Raw genomic sequence first — 21,047 nt, 5'->3', positions numbered from 1 at the left:
GACTCTCGAACAGCCGATTCATCTAATTGAAAAGTAATGAAACTGTTATGCTTCACTGGGTCATGGCGATAATTTTCAATCAATTTTAAGGAAGGTGTCTCTTACTTCATCAATGAAGTTTGATTTAGCACTATACTTTTGCAACCACGAATCGACATAAGGTCGCCAACTAAGGTTCTTATAATCATTATAAATCATGCCCGCTCTGGAGATCGACGCGGGAGAGGCGGCAGCCAAGTCTTGCACCTCGAAGAGCAACGAGACTTGATTGGGCATACTGATTCGATCGTTATTTGCCAGGGTTAGTACCTTAAAATGCAGTGCTTTTATTTTCAGAAAAAGCACTAGTTAATCTTATGCAATTTCACCCCAAGAAAAAAGAGAGGAGAAGCAAAGGATGGACGAAGTTATACCTTGTTGTCATCCATGACACTGTTCATGTTCTCAATCCAATCAACGTCCACGGGTCCGTCAAAGAGGATCCATTTTTCGTCGGGAGTATCTTCTATCAAAAGAGCGTTGAATTTTATAGTAGCGTATTTCCTAGGCACAACTCGTGTTAGCGAAACAAGCTTCCATTTTAATGATTTTGCTCATATTCTTCCTTCCTTTCTTCCTTCCATTTTATTTTCATTATATATTCATAATTATCACATTTCAAGGGTGATACTTTTAAATTATCTAAGTGATGTGTATAATGCAATATTAATATTTTATTCTATGCATTTTTATCCCATATTTGTAACGAATATCTTTTATAAAATTTACGAATTTGCATAAATGGCGTTTTTCTTTCTTAGATTTTATATTTAATATATATCTTCTACATAAGCAATTCTGCTTATATATATAATAAAATAAATGGAAAGTACTTTCTATTTAGTGATATAAGTTGACGCAAACATTTTATCTTTCTTATAACAATCAATGAATAATAAAGACAGAACAACACTTGTGTTGATTTGTCATTAAACAAAAAATATCCAAATATATCGCTTTTTTATTTAAAAAATGATACAAGTAAAAAATTTAGTTTCTCAAAAAAAGAAAAAAATTATTTTCTAATTTGATAGAAAATTATTAACTAATCAAATAATATCTACAAAAAAAATATGTTTTTAATAAATATGATCAAGAATCATTTTTGTTATTTTCGTCTCACAATCATTAAAAATCCTTTTTTTTTAGTTGTTATTATTTTGACGATTTTTTATGAAGTTAACTTAGTTCACTTTTGATGATTGCTAAAATAATTGACTTAATTAACTCATTTAGTAATAACTAACAAATTACGTTTCTTTAATTGTGTCACCTTTGAAGTAAAGAAGCGATATCTTAATAGATACATCTTAAATATTTTGTATAAATTATTGGATATGCATGGCTTCTCAGTGTCTAACATACTTATTACATTACACATATTACATCGCAATCAATCAAGCGCTTTACCGGAACAAGTTTTCCGCATGATAGACGATATCACTCCGTCGAGCCATTCTCCGGTGGAAAGATTGTACTCGCCGTAGAGTTCACCGAGACTCAGTGCCTTAGGATTAATGGGATGTACGTGAACGGTGTTAAAGCTCGGCTTTCCATCGCTCTTCATTGTCGTCATCGTATTCTGTAAAATCTTCCACGTTGCGGTTTTTGCGGTGTTTGACGCACCGACGATCATCGTTGAGTGACGCGAGCTCTTCGTTTCGTACAGCTCAATAACTTTCGTCACCACCATAGGAATTGGCTGTAATTAGGATAATGTAAGCGATTGATTAATCCCATTGTAACCAGCTAAATGACTTATCCAGTGATTAATCCAAATAATTTCTATAATTATATTTTTGCTAACGTTGAAAATTAAAATTCTAATTAGAATGATGATCCGAGAAGGAAATTAGAATGATGACCCGAGAAGGATATTAGTTTTAACATATACAAATTGATATTTGTAAGCGTTGGATCAGCATAAAAAATTTCTCGATAAATGCTCGATAAATATCCTTAGGGCTGACATAATGCGTTGGTCGCTTCCAGCAAGCGAGAGTTACGTTATATCCTTCCTAAGTAGATTACCTGCAGCTTCAACTTGATTGCCTCGCTGGTTATATAACTGATAATTTCCTCGTAATCCACGGTCGGTACGTCTACGTGGGGGAAAAGATCTGTGATGATATCGAGGAATAGCGATAGGTCATCCGAGGTAAGCTTGGCAACATTCATATCTTTCATGGCGAGGAGAATTATCTAAATAACATTCAACTTGGCTAATGCAAATTCATGGTAAATGTTCGCATAACACAAGAAACTGTTGCGTTTCCATTGCTTTGTAAAGATTTCAGATAAATGTAATAGCATAAAACTAACTCAAATAACTAGCAACAAATAACTCGAATTTATATTATTCTTCTTCTTCAATATTTGAGCAACGTTTTGTTGCTTTCAAAATAATAGATAGTAAAATTTTTGAAAAAGATTAAATTCAGTCGAATAGTCACCTCTTCATCAGACAAATTGGAATACAGTTGTTTCTTTTTGCCAGCATATCGAGTCAGCGTTACTATACCTCTCAAACCAAAGTCGTAATGATATTGCTTACTAAGCTGCTGCTGGGCGAGTGAGTACAAAGTAAAAATCTACAAAGTGAAGTATTATGTAGAATTTTCTGCAAATCTAATAATATCAAAGTAATATTAAAATTACTTCAAATAAGTACAAAAAATGATTCAGAAGTTATTGATTTATTTAGTCTATTTAACTTTTTTTAACTATTAAATATTTATATAATATTTAACATTTAACTATTGAAAATAGTTTCATAAATATTTAATGATATTGTATTATTATTATTATTATTATTATTTATAATTTACAAAATTAAAGGGTTTTCTACAAAAGCCAAAAGAATCCATTTAAAAAAATCTGGATCATAATGCCAAATCATTTCCTATTAACAGCTTTATATCGTAAACAATTTTGTGGCAGAAATTAAACAGAAAACGGGAAATATAAAGCCGTGTCCACACTTGCAGCAGAACATCGCAACTGTAACATCCGTCGAGTAACATCCGTAACATGGGTGTACACCGCGTAACATCTGACGCGATATCGTCGTCTGTTAAATATTCGGTGCGATGTTACGGAATACCATCCACACATTGCGTCAGTGTTACGCGATGATGTTGCCGTTACAGGAACTTTACACGTTAAATAATAGTGTCAGTACCCAGCAGATACTGACAATGTTAATGATGATCGTGTGTGATGAATTGATGTAGAACATTGACAGTGAGCCAAATATCTTCATTCTCTGATATTCAAGTATCAAGAGATTCAGATCACCATTAATTAAAAATATTCATTGGACAGTATTATTGATCATAAAATTCCGCATTATAATATTCTATTGTAAGTATGGACACTGCTTAAGAGTATTTAATATTTGCAAAAAATGTTTTTGTGAAGAACCATTTATAAAATTTTGTAAATAAGAAATAAAAAATTATTGTTTTAGATTTTAAATAATATTTTCTTCTTTACATTTATGATTATTACTGTTATAAGAGATATACGATAAATAGATAATAAATATTTTTCCGCAAGAGAACCAAACAAATTCAGACGTTATTTTTTTAACTTGTCATAAAATATTTATAAAAATCTAAACTTTGTTTTTATACCCATTATTTATCGGAAAAAAAATTAACATATTTATACAATGAACGGTTTAAAGATGTAAGAAGCTTTTTATTTTCTAAAAATTTAACTTTTTAAACTGTTTGTAAAAAAAACCTTTAATTATTTATATTAAAATTAAAAGTTGTTTAAAATTTCAAGTAACTTTTCTGGCTAACGTGTGTACGTCTCCAAAACCTTCGCCGAATAGGTTGATTTCAGCAATCATGCAACTATCCGGCACCATCATCGAGATTGGTCGAAACATAGACTTCAAATTGTCTGGAAGCTCGGTACGTCCGGCGTAACCAGGATTCATTGTGATGAAGATGCCGCAGGTGTGTACTAGAGGTATAGCGGTGCCGTCGAAAATGAACCTCGTAAGTCTCTGGGCGAGAGCGGTCAGTATCGATAAAATCTGTTGCGCCACTACAGATAACACTTCGACGTTCATTCTGCGATTAAGAGAAAGATATTTGTAATCTTTCTCTATCTGTCTTTTTATCTGTAGTTTTTTTTATTCGCGTCACGTAAGAAAGTTGTTTGAGAAAACTAATTATCTTTGCGTAACGAAAAAATAAGAATCCCTTATAGAAATCCAATACTGGCCAATTTGATACTGAAAGGTGATGATTAATTACTTATTTTGAATATTAAAGTATTGAACAACGGTAAAAAAGTACTTAATTATTACCTTCCAGTACTAAATTTCTGTAAGGGATGAAATAAACAATTTTTATACATTCTACAATAATTAAAGTATATATAAGTTATCTTTTTTTTAGTATGCGCATTATCAAATTTTCAAAATGCATTTTGAAGAAGTTCGATGAGGTTTATGTCGTTTTCGTTTGCAAAAATACCCATTCAAGGACTTCAAAAATATTCACCGATTGAATTCATCGAAGCATCCCCAGGCGCCGATTTGCGACAGTCCAGAAAATAATCTGCCCATACTTTTGTAGTCCAGTCCTTCTGAACAATTCTGCACGATTACGTTAAAACCCAGCGCTTTCCCTAGGTCTTTTACGGTCTCAGTTTTTCCGGTATCCGCAGGTCCCTTTGGGCTACCACCGCGATACAAATGAAGGGCAGTTGTCAACGTGATATAACATCTGCACGAGACATAAATGCAAAAAAGTTATTTTTATTACTTATTATTAATACGCGATAATACGTGACATATATGCAGGGAGTGAAATTAACAAACGTGAGCGCTTTAAATACTCATACAATTTGCGATTACCAAACCGTATAATTATTATATTATTTTGTACGTACATACGTTTTAATGTACATACGTTTTAAAAGTAACGTTCAAGCGATAACACAAGTGTATGTATATATTGTCGCGTTTTATTAAACGCAAGGATTATGTTTCTTCCCCGTCCCGTATGGGCACGAGGAGGATTTTCATGTAATTTACAGCGAATTGGCGAAATATCCCGACCATCAGATCCGTATTCCGAGAACACAGCTGCAATTCTGGCATTCGATTCGAGAAATACATCAGAGGATGTGCATATGCTCCGACGCGGTTTGCGATTTAATGCGTCTATTCGAAACACAGAATAGTTTATCCACCTTCGAAGAAGGGAAACGAGAGGCATAAAAGACACGGAAAAGATTGAGAGTCTTTCCTACATGGTCGGAACGCCGCGGAAAGTGGAGCGCGTTGTCTTCTTTCCGCAAGACAAATCTTTAGGACCGAGAGAGCGGATAAATGTATCGAGATGGCAATCGTCGTCTATAAATTAAGGCAACAAGAGCGGTAGCCTTTTATTGCGATTAAATCAATACTACGTTAAGCAGCGAAGAGCAGGACATCGTTTGTTTAGCCTTTGATGTGCAGCGCGCCAAGTCTCCTTTCGAAACCGCTCTTGAGATCGCATCGCATTGTCATTACACCGCATATTACATTGAGAGCTGCGTCGAGTTATATGGCTAGGCGTATTCACGATATTACGGGTCGCATCGATCGAAATTGCATCTGCGCGAACTCTATGCACAAGAGGCGGTGAGCATTTCGCAAAAGGCCCACCTTTTGTTGAATATGATTAATTTTAAACATACCATAAATGTGTATTCTTGACAACATTATACGATAATTTAATTTTTTAGATATTTGTTATAAATCTTTTAAATAGATGTCTCTTACACGCGTAATCTCATTAAGGAGTACTTAAAAATTGAACGAGAACGTTTAACTAAATAAATAGTTATAAAACTTTCTCCAAATGTTCTACTGGGTCACAAAATTAGTGAAAGCAAATTTTGTGTAAAGATGATCGGGAGAGCCAACATGGTGACTTAGAACATAGAATGGTGCCACACTTTTTTGAATAATGTTTCTTTTCGGCGATTCCATTTATCGATTCTTTAATTTTGCAAAATTCGCAGTGTTCTCTTAGTCATTTAATGGTTTGCAAATCTTTTGGTTAGCAACTAAATTCCGAGAAGGATGATCTAGTTTCACTTGTGTCATCATCATCTCTACATAAAATCCTTTCACAAATATGATTTTATGATAGAATATCTATAATAGAATGTTTAGTGAAAGTTTCATAAAAATTAATTTAGTTGAACACTTTGGATTGATTTTTGTACACTTCTTTATTAATTTTATTTATTAATTAATTTTAAATAGCACAGTATTTAATCTAATTTATTGCATACAAATAAGTTTTACATAAAAATGAGAATACACAAATGGTGACAGTATGATTATTGTTACATAATGCCTACTAGACATTTTATAATTTATATGAAATATGAAAGACAGAAAAGAAAAATAATAAAAAATAGATCCGTCCTTCTGACATTTTTCCTAACTACATTACTTTCTCTTATAATTCGGTATCATTTTACCCTAGTTATATAAACTCTTTTTTTACCCTTAACATACACACTCGGATCTTTAGGATCCCATCTATATTTGTTACCATATATAACTTACGTAAAAATAAATATATTATAATTAATTTTTTTTTTAATCGATGGAGAATTGATTAAGAAATAAGTCCATGATATGTTAAAGTCGATAGAATTATAGAGCTTCGAGAGATAGTTTCAAAGAAAAAGAAAAGTTCAAAAACACGAAAAAAATCTTAATTAGCAAATCGCTGGGTTTTTTGGAACTCTAGTGTGTATAGCTAGGGTTAAGATTTTCCGAGTATATTTAAGTTCTTTTGAAATAAGAGTTAGATTTAAGTTCTTTCGGGTATAAGGAGCATCTCGCAGCTTGTTTGAATTAAACGATCATCACATTGCTTCTACCACATGTGATGTTGTTCGCTAAGATATAACTAGTTATGTGAAGTATGATGCGTGATAAGTATATCATGAGTTTACGACCTTGCCTTAATCATGTAACATGAACTATTTGATGCGATCAGTATCGTGAGAAGTTCTCTCATTAAAATACAAGGGTGCACTTAAAACTTTACCTAATCGGACATATGTAGAACGGTGTCAAGCAATCCCTGTAATCGTCAGCCTCGCTGACCTAACCAGGGTTGTATTACACCGCCAATGTGTCGAACAGTAAGCATTACCCACGCCGTCGTGTGTTATCCACGCGCGTGACAGACGAAATTACGGCTGGCCACGATCTGGTGCCAACTACGTGACTAACTATAGCGCACGAGCGATAACCACTGAGAAACTTCTGTTTCAACATTGCTAAACGGGGCGGAGTACGGCGACCGACTAAATACGTCGCAATGTCACAAAGTAATTTTGCAAATGGTTCCGCAATCGAGTGCATGTACGTATGCCATTACTTGTATTTACCATACAAATTCACTTGGACGACTTACATTTTTACAGAGTATTTACTATATAAAAAGTTTGAGTGAATTGGTAATGTCGTGTACTTCGATAAGATTATTTATCTTTTTTAATGATAATTTAATGAAAAGTACCATTCTGTTTTCAGATAAAATTGCACACGATTTTACTTCCACTTTACTATCTAATCAAATATTAAAGAACTTTACCATTTTGGACTTCTCGCATATAATAATGAATTGCATATTATGATCTATAGGGAAATGATAGACTATTAAATATCTGATATTCTACTGAAAAAAGACTGCCAGAATTAGCAAATCGATTTTTTAAGATTATATAAAGATCATCATTATTTTAAAAATAGGATAGAAACATTTTTTTATTAATATAATTTCTTTAATTATTTTGCATATAAAAGTATTAAAGTAGAGTCATAAAAAGTCAATAATTTATCTTGAAATAAAATATGAAATATCTCGTACACTATATTCATTTTTTTGTTATTATACCTTAATATACCGAATACTACAATAGAATAAATCAATTAGTATAAAGAATTAAAACATATAAAGAATTTAAATAAGGAGCTTTCTAAAAATTGCATACTGCAAAATGTATAATTTCTTTGAAAAGCAACTATGTATTTTTTTCTAAATCAAGTGCTTTATCTCATTATAAATATATTAAAATACAGTTGATACCAAAAAATTACTAGTTTACGAGATATTGCATATTTTATGTCAAAATATGCCAATGTATCCAATATTTCAAAGAGTATATCTCTGAACACTTTAACCTTCTAAGAATAATCTTTTATTTTAGCTAAGTTTTGTTATGCGTGAGAATCTATTTAAAAAAAGAATAAGTTTTTTTTGTGTATATAAAGGTTGTTCAGATAAAGATTTTTACACCAAACAATTAAGTATAAAAGATCAAACTTTAAAAAATAAATTGATACTACTTTTTCAAAAATTTATTTGTTAGAAAAAAGTAAAGTGTGAAGATAATTAAAATAACAATTGTAAAACGAATATCTGTCACGTTTAACTTTTTCCAATTAAGTGAAATATTTAGAGAAACATACCGATCTGTCAGAGGAGTTACTACAAGTCTTCCGGTGTTACCCAGATATTCGTGTCCGTATGTGAAACGAGTGTTTGTTTGTCGAACAATGCAATCTTCAATATCCGCTTCCCAATAGAATCTTAGCTGCGACTGCCACTCGAAATCAGTCACATCTCTACAATCTGTAAAATTTGGAAAGTTTACCTTTTCGCGATTTCCCGTTTTTCATTTGGATTAACGTAAAAAACATATAAGAATAAGTACACAAGAAATGTTATAGCCGAACTATCGCACTATTTACAATATTAATGTTGCTGAAAGTATAATAATCTAATTTCTTCTTTTTTTTTTAAATTTAGTTTACGAAAAGAAACACTTGGAATGCTGCAATTTTTGAAAAGAAAAGAAATTTGAACGTCAGTTCAAATTATAAATGTATTATTATTGTCTTATACATAAAAAGAACAATTTTTATTTGTTAAGCTGGATACACAAATGGATACAAACCTGAAAATAATTTTGTTAGACCATTAAAATAATTTCGTAGGAATCTAAAGTATGATAAGCAATGCTCAGAAAGTTTTGATATTAACACGCAATTTAAGCATTCTACATAATTAGTTTAATGGTTCAAACAAAATTATATCCGGATCTGTATCTAGTTAAATATTTAGATACTTCAGCAAAACCGTTCTTTCCGCAAAAACTATAGCGAAAAAGAATCAACATGTATAAGAGTTATTATGTGTTAAAAAGAGAAGAACTTTTCGAAGTATATTTTTGCCGATTTGATATTGAAAAAAAACAAAACAAATCCACTCTGTCACATAAGTATATTTTTTACAGTATTCTTTTTCGAGATACTATCGATATACAAATTTACGAGAGGGAACGCGCCGGCGTTTCCTCACTTGCGGTGCATCATATCGCCAACGATATAATGCCAGGACGTGATGCGGTTGCGTCGCATGGTTCTATAAAGTCTGTAATTTGTTGGTTACATCCGCGTGTACACATTGAGTATACGTTGGTGAAACAAAAATGCATAGTGAACGAATATTGCACGAAAATAAAAGATATGATCGTGAAGATAGAGCATACGAATTGAATTTGACACTCACTCATTTTGTACATTTTTTCGATGACATCTCTCCCGTGTATCTCGATAACGATGATGGCCTTGAGTTTTAATCGATCCAACCTATTCAGATTGTCTCGTATAGTTTCCGAGTATTTGTCTAATGCCTGGTTATGCTTCTTTCTCAGCTTTCGCAACGGCTGCTTTGAGTCCATCATCCTTTAGTGCGTGGGTAAATCAAACAAAACTAATTAGATTTAATGAAGTAGCTAATGTTTAATTTTGCAGCAACACTACCTTTATACAGGATGCACACAATGAATATCTTCGGTATTTTGAAATAATTAGATATAAAAACGAACATAAATATATTATAATATCTATAAGGAAGAATATCAAGGTATTTCACTTTACGCCAAGTGCGCTAAAGTATGTCACTAATTATGATACTAAGAGTAACTACAATTCATTTGCGCAAAATATTCACGTTCGGAATTTTGATGGAATAAATTATTGTCCTTGATTTACCTTCAGAAAAAGAAATCCAAGGGAATAATATCAAGAGAACGAGGTGGCCAGAAAATATATCTGGAATTTCACTAAAGCTGCTCATGTGAAAGTTTAGTAATATTTTCATAAGAAATTTTTTCTGTCATCTTTTACAAAATACGTATGTGTATTTATTTTCATTTCTCATCATTTTTCAAAATATTGAAAGTTCATTATATGTACACCCTATATAATTTATCTACTCGCTATATTTATCTACCTTTCTTTTAAAAAAAAAAAGCTTCTAAAAACCTAGAAAAAATTATTTTATAGCTTTCTTCAAAAATATTGTTAAAGTAATGTGAATATTGTCGTCTTCTCTCTACGAAATTATTAACATAAGGTTTCTCATGTTCTTGTAAAGTTCAACGCGTCAACTGAAATAAGAGTAAGATGACAACGTAGCATTGCAATACACTTCTAGCAATGTTGTTTCGTTCACCGTCGTATCTAGCGAGTCCCTATTTTTTTCGACCATGTGCGCCGTTCTTTCGCGTACTTTTTCCGAGACACTCGTGCCAAAGAGAGGTATGTATGTTGGGCCTCGCGTAACATGAGCATTACAGGAGAGACTCGGGACGGGAGGGATTTTATTCGGGAGATAGGGATACCGTTGTAGGTATGGGTTAAATTATTCGCGGTACGGGGCTAGTATATGCAAATGAGAGAGGAAGAGCGCTGCTGCTCGAGGTGCCGTCGTCGGATCGCACGACGAGACGTAGAATATGCAAAATTTCTCTTATTAGAGTTGCCGTGTCTCCTGTCTCCCTCGGCATCCTTCTACCATGTAGGAAAGCCCTTTCTCACCCATATACATCACCATCTCGCCGTCCCGTTTCCTCTGACTCGTCTCGGTGTCCATCAGAACCGCCCTCACGTTTATCCCGTTTCCACCCTTTCCGAGCCGTCGCGTTGTGGCCTTCGGCCGACTCGATTCGAGCTTCAAGCTCGAGTCAGCTTCAACGGCCCTGTTCACCTCACGTTCCATAACTAACGTAGCTAAATTTCTCATAGGCAACGGGAACTCACTTGCAGTGCAGCAGGGTGCGCGTGCAGTCGCTCGTCCATTGGATTTGAATGGACGTAATGCTCGGCTGGCCTGGCCATTCTTTCACCCACCTGTCGCGTTTTGTGAGCATTTTTCGCAGCGCTGTCCGACACTGCCTCAACACTTCGCGCAGGGTCGCTCTCATCGCGGCCTCTGCAATTGCCACCGTTTTATTCACGAACGCATCCCGCTGCAAATTCCCACCCTCTCACCTACTAGTCTTTCCCTTACCCTCCACCCCTTCGCGCTATTTCGTTCGCGCATTTTTATCTCTCGTTAACAGAAATCGAAGTTGCACGCCACCGTGCCCAGGATAATTTACGGCGAGCGAGGGCCAATGTCGGGATTGAGCATAAATTATGGTCAATTTTCCACGTTGGCTTTTATTTACACGCGGCGAATGTACACTGTTGTAAATGCCACTCGGTGCTGAGCATACCACATGATACTGTAAATATTTGATGAAACCGCGTTCACACGTTGCTGATCTTTCTCCTAGTTTTCTACGACGTGCATATAAAAGAAGTTTGTCGCTTCCATATTTCAAGTGGTGGAAATGCCATTTTCGATTTTGCAAAAAGCAATTTACGATCTTATAACTTCTCACGTACATATTTCCTCAACGTGTGCACGCGTTCATGCGTGTAGATTCCAATGAGGTAACAGGAAATAGGATTTATGAAGATAATACTTAAACTTACAGAACAGTAACTACTATGTGTCATAGAAGATAATCGGATTTTAAGATTAAGTCGAGATGGATTCCAAGTCGTTTTTAATCAAACTCTTGATCAAATATTTGATATATTGATTTATTATTCATTCCCTAAGAAAGTTATTATAGAAACGAACTCACCGAGCTCACATAGCCAATACTCGACTTGTCCCTCCAAAAAAACCGGCTCAGTAAACTCAATGTACTCTTCATCATTTGAGTACATACCATCAGCCACATATTTCCCAGATAGCAACTGAAAACGAAAGAGTTTCGATATCAAGGGTTTTAGGGACTATGCGTTTATGCAGAAAAAACAAGAACAAGAGGCTAGCGGTGGTGAATACCTTGCCGAGCTTCAAGGACTTGATGTTCACGAAGAGTTTCCTGATGTTTGGCTGCATGAGGTCCGGTCGTTTAGAATGAGCTAGGATCTCCAACGTCTCGTCGTTCGAGACGAAGTAGAGTCTTGGAAATACGCGTCTTTTGGTCTCCAGGAACTGGTCGAGCGCCAGTTGCAACACCTCCAACTTGTCGTTGAGTTTGTTCAGGACTTCCAGCAAGCCAGCTAACAGGATCGCCGTGATGGAGAGCGGAGAAAAAATGCAAATGCTTTCAATAGAATAGATTTACATTATTTTACAGTACGCGTACACGTCGCTCGATTTTTTATCCTTTTTTTACCCTCTCTCTCTCTCTCTCTCTCTCTCTCGCCTTCTCTATTTTTAGCACTAAAAATGGACAGACGTTTTGTACGTATCCATTTACATTAATACTCAGACTTGGTAGCTTAATTTTAATTCTATATAGTTCAACGCTCAGTATGATCGTGCACGGTAAATATATAAAATGCCTGATTTAATAACCTTTTTTGTGTGATTAATTAATTATATTTCACACACTTTGTACTTACAATAATACAAATGCTTTTTTGTAAAAATATAGTGTTGAACTTTATATAGAGAATGGGGAACATTTATAATGGTGCAAGAATTTTTATCTTCTTATATACCGATTGCATTTAACGATTTTTTTAACTTCTTAAATATTTGTTAAATTAACCATGCATATTTCAATAAATTTTTAAAGTTGAAGGTAAAGATATAATAAAAGTTGAAACATACGTAAAATATAAATAAATGACAATAAGAGATAGAACTCTGGCGGTAATTAAACGTTACATTAATTAGGTCAATTAGAAAATATGATGTAAAGACTTCAATAACGTAAATTGAATATTCTATTCTATATATTAGAATTATAATATCGCTAAATAGTGATTGTTTAAAATTCTTACAAATTTTAAAAGTATTAATGTATACTTATCAAAAATTTTATTGCAAATATATAATTAAATTGGATACTTTTGTTTAAATTTTTCTCTTTAAAGAATTAAACTGCGTTGCGTAAACTCGTTAAATTTTTATTCGTGTTCTCGCGACAAAATCCGTACAAGTTTTTTTTTTTTAAATTTAATTAGGATTATATCATGTTATAATGAACAAGTTCTTTCTCGAAACGTTTCTTTGATACATACGTGGTATATGAGTGGCTGGCAACGCCAAACCGTGGGAAGCCATCCTTGACGTATGCTCAGCCAACTCGCTTGTCACTTTGTCAAAATCGTCTGTCTCCTTTGGAAGTTGTTTCTTGATATCCTCGGTGGTGAATACATTGTCAAGATACATATATTCCCTCTGTACTACCAACAACATTTCCAAAACTTCGCCGATCGTCGACAGAGTCTGCTCCCAGTACTCGACTTCCTGAGCAAATGGTTCTACGAACCTGAGAAAATTCAATATAGCTAAGTTAATTTAGTATCACATTAGAAATGTAAACGCGAAAATACGTTTAGCAAGTGTAATGCACCTCGTTGACTTCATGGACAAAAGTCGCACCTGATGATCTTCCAAAGTCTGAATTAAGTCGCCTATAGCTTTCAATTTATATATTCCTCTGTCTTTGTACGGGATCATTGCAATCGGCATCGCTTCCCAAGTTTCCTTAATATGTTGGAGTCCCTGAAATGTTCATCACATTAAATTCGTACAATCGTTTTGCAAAATGTTTTACGATTAATATATCATAATGACTCTTATCATTAACGACGACTTACGACTTCAATGGCGAGCTCCATCGTAGCCGCGTTAGAAATTTCGTTAATCTGCTCCGCAAAATTATGCATTTGCATTCTAATCATCGCATCTAGGGTAAAGTCCTCCGACGTCTCATCGAAATCTTGAGAGATCGCATCTTTAACCCGTTTCCAATGTCTCGGTTTTATCGCCGGATTCTTCAATACCGTTATTAGCGATAATGTCTGCCCAAATTTATCGACCCTCGACCTAAATATATGCTCTTTAGTATAATAAGTTATATAAAAAGAATCATTATATCTATTGTTTTTATTAATATATATTATTTTGAAAGATTCTAAGAATATAAATTCACAATACAATTTAGACACTATTTAATTACAGGATAATATTATCCTTTATAGTAATTCAATTTCATTTACAATTTTTAATTTTTTTAATTAACAAATAAAACTAATAAATTGAAAAATATAAATTTCTCTTTTTTTCTAAAGCACTTAATTTTTTTAGTTGTATCATTTTTAAAGTAAGAGAACAATATGTGTGTATATTTTAAAAGATATTTATAAAAATAAAGATATATAAAAAACACTCATCATAATTTCATCTAATTGATATAATATCTATTAATATTACTTGTTAACTATAAAACTATTACACTATTTAAAGCTTATATATATTAAAAACTGTAATAATATTAATTAAATATAAATTAAAAGTAAATTGAAAAATAAATAAATCTTTTTTTATTTTGAACTTATAGTGAGAGTTTATAAATGTTTCTCTATATGCAGAATGTTTTTTTTTTATAAATATTCTAAACAAAAAATGTATTTTATATTTTCTTTTTATTTTTTTAAGTCTAAAATAAATGTTAAATTTTAGCTGCTGGAAATTACATAACCATTTACGGAACGTGCACTTTGTTAGTTTCAAAAAGTATTGTCGAAAGGAGTGGTACAAGTATGCTTGGCAGTTTACGTAAACCGTACGCTTTAGCGGTGCAAAGGTTAATAAGCGCTGCTGTGTAACACGTGGGATTAAGCATATTTTGTCCTTTGCGTTATTTCTTGCGAGGTACTGCATTGGTCTAAATATGCTGCTTATGAAAAAAAAAAACAAAGAGGAGAACAAAAATTCGTAATTGTTTTTACTAGTGTTGTTTAATTGTTGATACATACGTACCTTCCAAATCAATAAATTTTTTTTTGAATTTCTCGCATGCTACAAAAAAAATATCCAGCAAAAAGGTCCACTCGCTACAACGTTTGATATTTGATGTTCCAACCAATCATCAACAATTATTGTCGATTACGTCCCTGTGCACGAGCCCTCTCATCTTGCTGTCATTTTGAAAAATGGCTATCTATCGTACGAGTGCAGTTTATACGCGGCCGACCGGTTTCTAGTTTTCGCGAACCGATAAATTGACATCCTGCTAAAGGATGGCTCGCAAACACTACTTTGTGCCTTGTGAAAAATGCACGAGGGCGGCACATATTTACCGCGCGTTCGAAATTGGATTACAACTGGGTCGCACCTGGTATTTTCGACGATCTCCCAATTCTTTTCTTTGAGTTCGCTGTAGAGTTTCGTGAGTTTCCATTGAAGGATATTAGCGGTTGTGTCCATCTTTTCCAATTCTATCATCCAGAAATTTCCGGTTTTGTAACGTTCCCAAACGTCGTTCCATTCGTCCGTCAATTGCCACACCAATTCGATCTCTGCTACAACCTTCGCAAGTAGAAAAGCATCGAAAAGTCGAATAAGCACGTAGAAGTGCATGAAGATGGTATATAGGAATGACATTTACTTTATTGAGTTGCTCTATTTCTAGCGAATCCGGGTAATTTATTCCAAAAATTGCCAGCTGTGATTTTAACAGACTTTCCCTGTCTCTTAAGGATTGTATTTCCTTCCAGAAGACAGTTATCCAATTTAAAGCATCTGTAACAGCAACATAATAATACCGTAAGATAACTGCACTATAGATAAAATAAAACAATATTTCTCGATGAACACTACATCAGGTTAAAATCAATTAATTTTTGTTCTTTGATCAAGTTGCTGCATTAATTCACTTAACGCGTAGCCAAGCATACAAGATTATCATAATGGTTGCTCGTGTGTTTATAAAGGTAAAGTTCACGTGAAAAAAACCGATCCGGAATCGACAAACGCATGTCAAACAGTTGGACGTGATCCACAAAGCGTGCTATGAATAAATAGCACGTTTGCAATTTGCAATAGGAAAGGTACTCGTTAGAACTTCTGTTCTATTTTTTTGAAATTTTTACGATTATATTTCAAATAATCGTTATTACTACGTTACTTGTTCACTTAACTCATTATAACAAATAAGTAAAATATTCTTATCAAAAGTTTTTGTCTGATATCCCGAACACTTTGTGTTTTATTCCCCTTTTCTTCTTACATATTTGTTTCTTGTTATAAATTTCTAAATAAAATATTATAAAATAATAAATATTTTTATGTTAAAGAAGGATGTTAAAAAGAGGTCGTTTTTTTGCTCATAAAGATGTAAGTAAAAGAAATACCGTTTTTTATAAATTTTGACTTCCGAAATACGATAATGTTAATAAAAAGTTCAAGATCGATAGGAAACACTTTGAACATTGAGCATGAACATGATTTGAACAAATTTTAATATTCTTACTTACTTTTTAAGGTGTTCCCCAAATGCCACAAACTTTTTAATAATTTGATTGGAAACAAGATCGTTTATGTTAAATACATTACTTTAGATACGAAGCGCCACTCAAATTTTCAAGGTGTTCCCTATCGATCTCGAACTTTTTATTAACATTATCGTATTCAGGAAGTCAAAATCTATAAAAAAAACGCTATTCCTTTTACTTACATCTTTATGAGCAAAAATCGGCCTCTTTTTAACATCCTTCTTTAAAATGGTGAATAATATTTTACGCCATTCATTGTCATGCAAATCCATTATAGATTGCAAGATATTGTTCTAACGCAAGATATACACTGTCTCAAGGGGAGCGCTCGAAAAGATATGGCAGTTGATTTATGCAGCTACTCGACTTTATCTCACGACAAACGTGAATTTACACATTGGATAAGAATATGTAAACCAATTTACCTTTTGAATTCCAGTCGGATGTGAAAGGCCCCGTATCGTTAAATTTACGTACTAAGGAGGATACGTCTTCTTCAAACATCATCGAATCAGTCAACAATCTTTGTTCAAATTCATCCTATGGTTGTATTAAAACAATAATCAATAGTTAAAAAGACTACTCTTATTATAAATATTTGCATGTGTAAAATTTGAGATTTCTAATATCTTAAGATAACGTCTAAAATCTTTCTTTATATGTTAACATGTTTTACAATGTACTAATCCGGAATTCCCGGAATGTACAATCAAATCTGATTCCTTTTATGCAAACGATTACTTGACGTTTTTACATATCAATTAAAATTACTTATTTATAACATATTGTATATTACTGATTGTTTTTCGATTTTTTAAATATTTCAGAACATTATATTATAGATATATGAATTTAAATTAGAATAGACTTTTCTACAAAAAGTAGAAACTAAACTAAATATAAAAATATAAAAACATTTATAAGCTTATTATGACAATATTATAAAAAAAATAAAAATTTTAATTAACATAATATTTTTTTATTGCAAGTTTTCGACAGAACTGCATATTTGAAAGTTTATAAAGAATAGTTATTAAAGGAAAAAAAAATATGTTAAATGATAGATACGAAATAATATTTTACAACAATTGATATTTTTTCGCCGTTAGAATATAAAAATCTAGGATTTATTTCTAAGTTAAACGTATTGAATTTTATATCATTAAAAATTATAAGTAAAACAGTAAGAAATTTGCATTCTGCTTTTCACATTTTTTTTATTAACTAACTTGAACTTTGTAAATATCCAAATGTCCTTACTATGTAAAACTAATTTTTTTAATTATATAAGAATTTCTAATGCGCGGTGAAGTAACGTTAAAAAATTGGGAAAGTATTAATTGACATCTCATTTTCCCTTTTAGGTAGCGTTGACGCCAACGTCGACGCAACTCAATTTTTTATTACGAAGTTTCAAGAAGTTTTCTTTTATACCAGGAGAATATCGTACCCTTTTTTCAAGCAAAGTAACTTCGCACGTGGCAAGTAACTCCAAGTAAGCTGTCCAGGAGCGGTCGATGTCTTTTAATTTTCTCTTGAACTCAAAAGTCAGAGGCACTTCGTATTTTTCTGGAAATAATAAATTATACATTCTTCTATGGTGTACTATAAGAATGCATAATTATTTATAATTAAATGAATGTAAATAGATTAAGACAATTAATGTTCCTTTAGAATTCATTTGTAATTAAACTTGAAATTTGAAATTATAACTCATGTCTCTAGTAACGCAGCTAATACGTTTACAAAACTTGCAAATTGTGTTGCACATTTTTGAGCAATAATACATGGATCTTAACCGATTTTATAGAGCATCGACTTCCTTATTTAGCACAGAGAAACATTTAGAGGTTTACCCAAAGTTTGGCATTGCTCCTGGATCTTGGGGAACTCTTCCTCCTCTTTCGGAATCTCGGCGGTGAGCCTCTCGAACAATTGCAGCGCGGATTGCATGCTGATGAGATCCGTCGGTTCCTTCGTTATTCTGCAAACGAATGAATTCACGTACGATTCAGTTCGAAATTCAAAAAGGCCCCGTGACAGGATTTATGGGAGTAACGCCTCGCGAGCAACGCCTCTCCAATGTTCCGCTCAGCTTGAGGAAATTTACATTAATAGTATCGATCGAGGACTGAAAACGAATATAACTGAAGGATTCAATTATGCAATAGAGTGGAATACATGATCACGCAGACACTTTAGGAAAGAATTTTTAGCATAGTAATGAGCATAAAAATAATGTACGGACTACAGTTACAATAATTCTTTTCAATTGAAAAGGGAAATAAATTTATGTGCGTGTTTTTCTTTTTTTAGTCCCAGATGAGTATTTAAATATAAATTTCATTAATAATTTATGAAACTTTCAAATAATTGTCTGTAAAAAAAACTTATGTAATTTAACATGCTTTAAATTCCTTTTATCACATTACAAAAAACCTATTATCTAAAGCCTAAAAATATACGAGTAAAAATCTCTGAGATATAAAATGATTTTTTTCAGCAATCCTTTTTCCAGATTGCATTTTTTTTTAATCCTAAACGCAATCTTCTTTTCGCTTTGAATAACAACCCGTGCGGGCAACTAACTTTGCGGAATTTTCAGCGATGTAATGATAAACGTGGTCGACCATTGCATCGGTCATGCGTAATAAAAGTGTGGTGAGTTTCTGTTGCCAGATTGAACAATGTTCGATGATAGTGGCTTTCAATCCATCAAAATTTATATCTAGAAAATGCACTGTCGCCATCGTTTCCTGTAGTTGGACATTATTCATCACGTCGAGGTATTTACTTATGTCCGCGTCGAAGGATGCCGCTGTTGGTTTCAACTTTTCATATCTAATTTACGAAATAAATAATAAGCAAAATAGTTTTATACAGAAACTTAAATTGCATATTTATGCAAATTAAAATTATGTAACATATAAAAATGAATTGTTAATGCCCTCTTTGTTCCTTGTTACTTTAAAAAAATTTATAAAAAATTAAATTATTTTTAAATAAATATTATAACTGCAAACTGTAGTAGAGTTGTTTACATAAATCAAGTAACACGTTAAATACAAATATCAGTTCTTGGATAAGGTTTCTGAATTGTTATATAAGCGAAAGATCATTTTAAATATATTTTTTTATGATAATACTTGTTACGTTACCTTTGTATGTATAAGTCTTTATTCACTTCCCACACGTCTTTGAAAGATTCCCAGATCTTAATATAATTTTGTACTTGAACAAAACAATGACTTACTTCTGCAAATTGATAGATCAATATAGCATAAAATTAAAGGTAACATTAAATCAAAATTGATAAGTTAATATCGAATTAAAATTACATATTAATAATGTACGTAACAAAGTATTTCCTTATTGAATCTTAGAAAATTAAATTAAAGTAGGAATTCTAAATTGAGATCAATTTCTGATAAAAATGATTAAAGCAATTTTAATTAAAAGATTATTAATATATTATATTGCGATAATCAATATAAATGCAATTAAAAATAGAACTATGAAGGAAGACATGGAAAGCTCTATGATATACAGCACCATCATTGAGTCTTTGTTGGAGTTCAATCAATTCTTGGTCCACTTTATATAACTTCGAAAAGGGTAAATTCTTATCTGGAAGCATTTTAAACTTCTTAACTAGCCGCGAGACATCTTTCAAAGGCTCCAGTAAAATATTCAAAATGTTTCCTATCACTGTAGCTATCTCCAAGAGATTCGGCATAAAGCTTATCTAGATAAATTCATAAACTACTTAGAGCTTCTGTTCGTATTTACTGTGTCTTTTTTTTTCCTAATAAGCAACTACAAAATAATTAGCTAAAGTATTTTTGTCATATAGTTAGATTGAAAAATGTTAAATTATTATTATCTCTCTACATACGCAAGAACTTTATGATGAAACGATGTAATACCGTTGCATGGCATGTTATACATGTTATGCATAGTTATGGACATACTTTGTTATCGATAATATCCGCTTGTATTAATAGAAGAGGTGAGGGTCCTGTCGTGTTAGTACCATGAAGAGCTTCGAACATGATGGTCAAAGAATTCTTCAAACACAATCTGATGGCTTCCTCAATTAGCGTATCGATTTTCATTAAATAATCTTTCCATTCTGCGTGACTCTGAGAAGAAAGAAACAATAATGAAATTAAATATAGCAATCTATCGAGCAGTTATACAGAAATTAGTATCCTTTTTATACAAAGAATTTAATTTTTATATAAAATAAATTGTGATTGTGTGTGTGTATGAACACGCGGACATGTTAAGGAAAAATTTGATGCGCTTATCTCAAACGTGTTGAAATTGAAAG

The 21,047-nt window shown here is 32.6% G+C and overlaps 1 protein-coding gene across 1 annotated transcript in view; it reads right to left on the bottom strand.

The window, feature by feature from the left end:
* LOC108748398 (dynein heavy chain 2, axonemal) overlaps nt 1–21,047 on the bottom strand; it is a 51,942-nt gene that overhangs the window by 20,237 nt on the left and 10,658 nt on the right. Inside the window, exons 10-32 of the mRNA XM_018486547.1 lie at nt 20,267–20,459; nt 19,873–19,969; nt 19,304–19,555; nt 18,571–18,698; nt 18,165–18,283; nt 17,140–17,254; nt 15,829–15,962; nt 15,556–15,749; nt 14,036–14,264; nt 13,789–13,940; nt 13,454–13,704; nt 12,264–12,484; nt 12,058–12,172; nt 11,183–11,354; nt 9,648–9,823; nt 8,546–8,708; nt 4,560–4,784; nt 3,836–4,124; nt 2,493–2,630; nt 2,071–2,241; nt 1,450–1,741; nt 414–505; nt 106–309 (exon numbers count right to left, since the gene is read on the bottom strand). Of these exons, the coding sequence (XP_018342049.1) occupies nt 106–309; nt 414–505; nt 1,450–1,741; nt 2,071–2,241; nt 2,493–2,630; nt 3,836–4,124; nt 4,560–4,784; nt 8,546–8,708; nt 9,648–9,823; nt 11,183–11,354; nt 12,058–12,172; nt 12,264–12,484; nt 13,454–13,704; nt 13,789–13,940; nt 14,036–14,264; nt 15,556–15,749; nt 15,829–15,962; nt 17,140–17,254; nt 18,165–18,283; nt 18,571–18,698; nt 19,304–19,555; nt 19,873–19,969; nt 20,267–20,459 (4,122 nt within the window). The remainder of the gene's footprint in view (nt 1–105; nt 310–413; nt 506–1,449; nt 1,742–2,070; nt 2,242–2,492; nt 2,631–3,835; nt 4,125–4,559; nt 4,785–8,545; nt 8,709–9,647; nt 9,824–11,182; nt 11,355–12,057; nt 12,173–12,263; nt 12,485–13,453; nt 13,705–13,788; nt 13,941–14,035; nt 14,265–15,555; nt 15,750–15,828; nt 15,963–17,139; nt 17,255–18,164; nt 18,284–18,570; nt 18,699–19,303; nt 19,556–19,872; nt 19,970–20,266; nt 20,460–21,047) is intronic.

This window comes from Trachymyrmex septentrionalis, unplaced genomic scaffold (assembly GCF_001594115.1).
Source record: "Trachymyrmex septentrionalis isolate Tsep2-gDNA-1 unplaced genomic scaffold, Tsep1.0 scaffold22, whole genome shotgun sequence".
In the NCBI taxonomy this organism is placed as follows: Eukaryota; Metazoa; Arthropoda; class Insecta; order Hymenoptera; family Formicidae; genus Trachymyrmex; species Trachymyrmex septentrionalis.
Note: the sequence above shows the minus strand (reverse complement) of the source record. Positions and strands in the feature narration are given on the sequence as shown.